Raw genomic sequence first — 3,591 nt, 5'->3', positions numbered from 1 at the left:
GGGTGATTCCTGTTATTCTTAGAGGACCGCCTCGACAGTAGATGAACTTTCTTGACCTAATTTTTCAGATTGTCTTGTTTCTTTTCTTTCTTTGGAATTCTATATACAGAAGGGAAATTCAGAGATGGCTGTGAAGCTGTTCTATCCTCCTCAAGCTGAAGCAGCAGACTGGAGCAGTTTCTAATTTGCGGTTGCTTTAATGATAGACATACATGACAGTTCATTGCCTTTTGCAAAATTTACCATTTTTAATGTAAAATAGGCTATCTTTGTGAATCTAGTAGATTCAGTATGTTTTTATTATGGGGCATTGCTTGCAGTGGTGATTGTTGTTGGCTGGTCTCCAGGCAACAAACCAGCACTGGGAACACGATTTAATGCTACTACAGCTCAGTAGCTTGTGCTTCCCGCAGAGTATGCTGTGGAGTGTGGCTAACGTGAGCCAAATTCTTCCAAATGTAAGTGTACTTGAAAAAGGATGTTAATCAATTTAATACACAAATTGTCAGTTAAATAAATTGTCTTTATTATAATTTATTACAATTTATAGTTGCAGGAGTTTTCTTGTTCAACAAGTCATAGGACTGCACAAACCTTACACTTGAAATAAAGGGAAAGACAAAGAAAGTAAACAGTTCTAAAGTATTGCAGGGATGACAGAGTAAGAATGTGGATAAAATTAACGCAGACTATTTTTAGAGATGAGCTTTAGTGTTCAACGCACATTAATGGAAGAAAATGTCTAAAATGTCTAATAGAAGTGTTTACTGTTGCCAATTTTAATGGCACCAATGCTTTCTCCTTTAATGTCTCCTCAAAGGTGTTTAAAGTGAAAGCAATTATTTAGTTTACAATTGCATTAAAATGGTCTTCAAACCTGTGGAAGAATTGAAAATGTACTTCTAAAAAATCTTGTAGTGGCATCACACATCAACATATTTAAATTGGAAGTTTTAAATATTTTCTGATAAACTAACTTGTAATACAATTGTGTGGTTTTACTGGGAATAATAATTATTATTATTATTTTACTTCCAATTTTCAGGGACACATTCAGCAGAAAAATACTTCTGAGAGTTAAATATGTTGAAGAGAGATTTTAATCTAACAGGATACTACAGGATCACATTCAGTTTGTGTAAATTTTTTGAAAAGGTTCCACATATAAATGTGGGCATTTGTTATTACAGCTTTATGCTTCATAAACCTCTTCTTAATACTTATGACATCAATGCAAGGGATTACAAGAGGCAGTGATTGGCTATTGAGCTGAATGGCAGATTGCTGTTAAATTGGAGACCACATAGAAATACTGTTGTATGTGTGTGTTTAGCTTGAATAAGGGAAGTCCTTTTCACATCCCCACTCCATGGGTTGGGGTCGCTGGCTGATTTAAGCCTATGGTGGTGCACAGCCATCCAGCAAAGTCCACTTCTTCTGCCTCTGAAGTCTTTATGAACGGATGGACCTAAGGAGAACAACATCATCAGAGCTTTGTCCAACAGCTTTGGGCTATCCTGTGTTTGTGCTGAAACGAACATTACTACAGTGAAAGTGGGGGGAGGTTTCTACAAGTATTCTGTGAAGAGTACAACAAATAAAGATGTTTCTCACCATCAGTTGCTTCAGATCTGCCCTCTCTGCAGGATTTTTGATTAAACTGTAAGAAAATGTATAACTGTATAAAAAATGTATAATGTATAAAATGCATAATGTATAAAAGTATAACTCCGAACGCATGTAGTGGATCGCTTTGTAGTGAATGTATTTTAACCCTCTGTTGTATAATCAGCCCACATTTCAACCGCTAGATGGCACAGCAAGCATTTAGACAGTAAAATAGCTTAAATACGACATGTTTTAGTATAATAGTTCAGCAGTGCAGCCCATTAAAATGAACCAATATTCATGTCTTACCATTTGTTAACAAAGTCTTGAAATTCTGTGCCAAAGATGCCTGGCAGCTTGGGAGGTGGCTGAAAACAGAAACATGATTCTGTTATGCCCAAGCAAGCCACAATTCACACCTTAAGTCATTTAGTACCACCAATGGCCCATCATCCGTCAGAAACAGCTGAGCATGTACCTCATTGACAATGTAGTCAAGCAGCTCAAAGATGGCCATTGGCGGCCTGCTGTCAGGTCCATATGCTATAAAACAAGAAGATAACAAGGTTAACAATCCAGCATCTATACAGAAGGCCAGAGCTTATGAATAAAATGTATTCCAGTAAAATAGGGCTGGGCAATATGTAAAAATATGATCACAATATTTCTTTTCCATATTTGTCTGCATAGCTAATTATCTTGAAATATAATTTGATAATGTTGCCAGTTTGAAGAAAATTCTGCTAACGAGTGACATCTGAGGAAACCAGAGGGTTTGTTAGTTAAACTTAAGAAGTTTATTTGCAAATCTGCCTTAACAAAGCAATAAAACATATCTTGTTTTGTAACTTTGTACAATAAGGTAAATACAAACTACTAATGTAAACTACAAACTACTATCACAAAGTCCTTTGGTGTCACGTTATGGCCCCGCCCCTTCCTGAAACATCTTGGTGTGCGTGTGTGTGTTCATCCGTGTTGCCACGCCCTTTCGTGTCGTCCACCTGTTCTGTATTATGTGAAATCCTCTTGTGTGTATATATGTCTCTTGTGTTGTAGTATGTGTTGTTGGTGTTTGAAAGGTGTTTAGTGAGGTGTGTGGTGTTAGATGTGTCGTCCGAGTGTTAAATAAAAACGTATGTTTGAACGTGTCCCTTCTCCGCATCCTGTTAGACTCGAATCGTCACATTTGGCAGTGCATCAAAGATCTCAAATGTTTGTAGAGGTACAACCAAGACAAAAAAAGTAAACAAGTGAAAAGACCCTGGTACATTTAAGTACAGCTGTAATGGTTGTAATAATTATGTACTGCTTTTACACCTCTCAAATTTTTTAATGGTAGAAATCTGTGTAAAAAGTGCAAACTGTGAACACTGTAAACCAGTTATTGTGTTCCATGAGCTCTTGGTGTATACTTGCTCCTTTCTGCTCACGTTACATATCCGGTAATGGTTGCAGATGACACACGTATTTGTTGTTTTGGTAACAGCCCCACTAGCACTGCTAAAACTGCTAAAACTTGTGAATGGACTAACATGGGCTGCACTTTCATACGCTGGGTGTTGTAACTGTGATGGTACTTTTTCAGGTCATGGAACAGATTTGTTGTTTCCCACCTTGGTTTTCACTGAATTATGACATATTTTGCAGACATATTTTACAGTCTTAATCTGTTCTTCAGATATTCAAACCACTTCCATATAACTGACATCGTATTAACCTTTTAGTCAATTATTTCCTCAGCTTGGGAGGATATTGCGAGTTCACACTCACTTCCGTTTTAGTGCCTCCTCCCCCACCTCGGGTTATTTTTTTTACTCATCTCCAGTGATTTCTTCAGTATCTGGAAGCGCAAATATTTCTTGTGGTAGGAAATGGGCATGTACTTTGATGTGCAAGCCAAAAATTAACTGGCTATTGTCACATTTACTTCAGCTGTGTGATAGGCTGTTAGATCTTTCCATATCAAAAATGTCAAAGGTT

The 3,591-nt window shown here is 37.1% G+C and overlaps 1 protein-coding gene across 2 annotated transcripts in view; it reads right to left on the bottom strand.

Annotated features, from left to right (window-relative positions):
* Window positions 1-502: 502 nt before the first annotated feature.
* The window catches only part of map2k1 (mitogen-activated protein kinase kinase 1), an 11,333-nt gene continuing 8,244 nt past the window's right edge, over window positions 503-3,591 (bottom strand). For both annotated transcript variants that reach the window (XM_081716211.1, XM_027027834.3), the window contains 4 exons: window positions 2,087-2,151; window positions 1,918-1,976; window positions 1,615-1,660; window positions 503-1,468 (listed from right to left, as the gene is read on the bottom strand). In XM_081716211.1, the coding sequence (XP_081572337.1) occupies window positions 1,355-1,468; window positions 1,615-1,660; window positions 1,918-1,976; window positions 2,087-2,151 (284 nt within the window). In that variant the 3' untranslated portion in view covers window positions 503-1,354. The remainder of the gene's footprint in view (window positions 1,469-1,614; window positions 1,661-1,917; window positions 1,977-2,086; window positions 2,152-3,591) is intronic.

This window comes from Electrophorus electricus, chromosome 6 (assembly GCF_041902795.1).
Source record: "Electrophorus electricus isolate QZ-2024a chromosome 6, ASM4190279v1, whole genome shotgun sequence".
Lineage (NCBI taxonomy): Eukaryota > Metazoa > Chordata > Actinopteri > Gymnotiformes > Gymnotidae > Electrophorus > Electrophorus electricus.
This window is presented reverse-complemented; position numbering and strand designations above follow the sequence as displayed.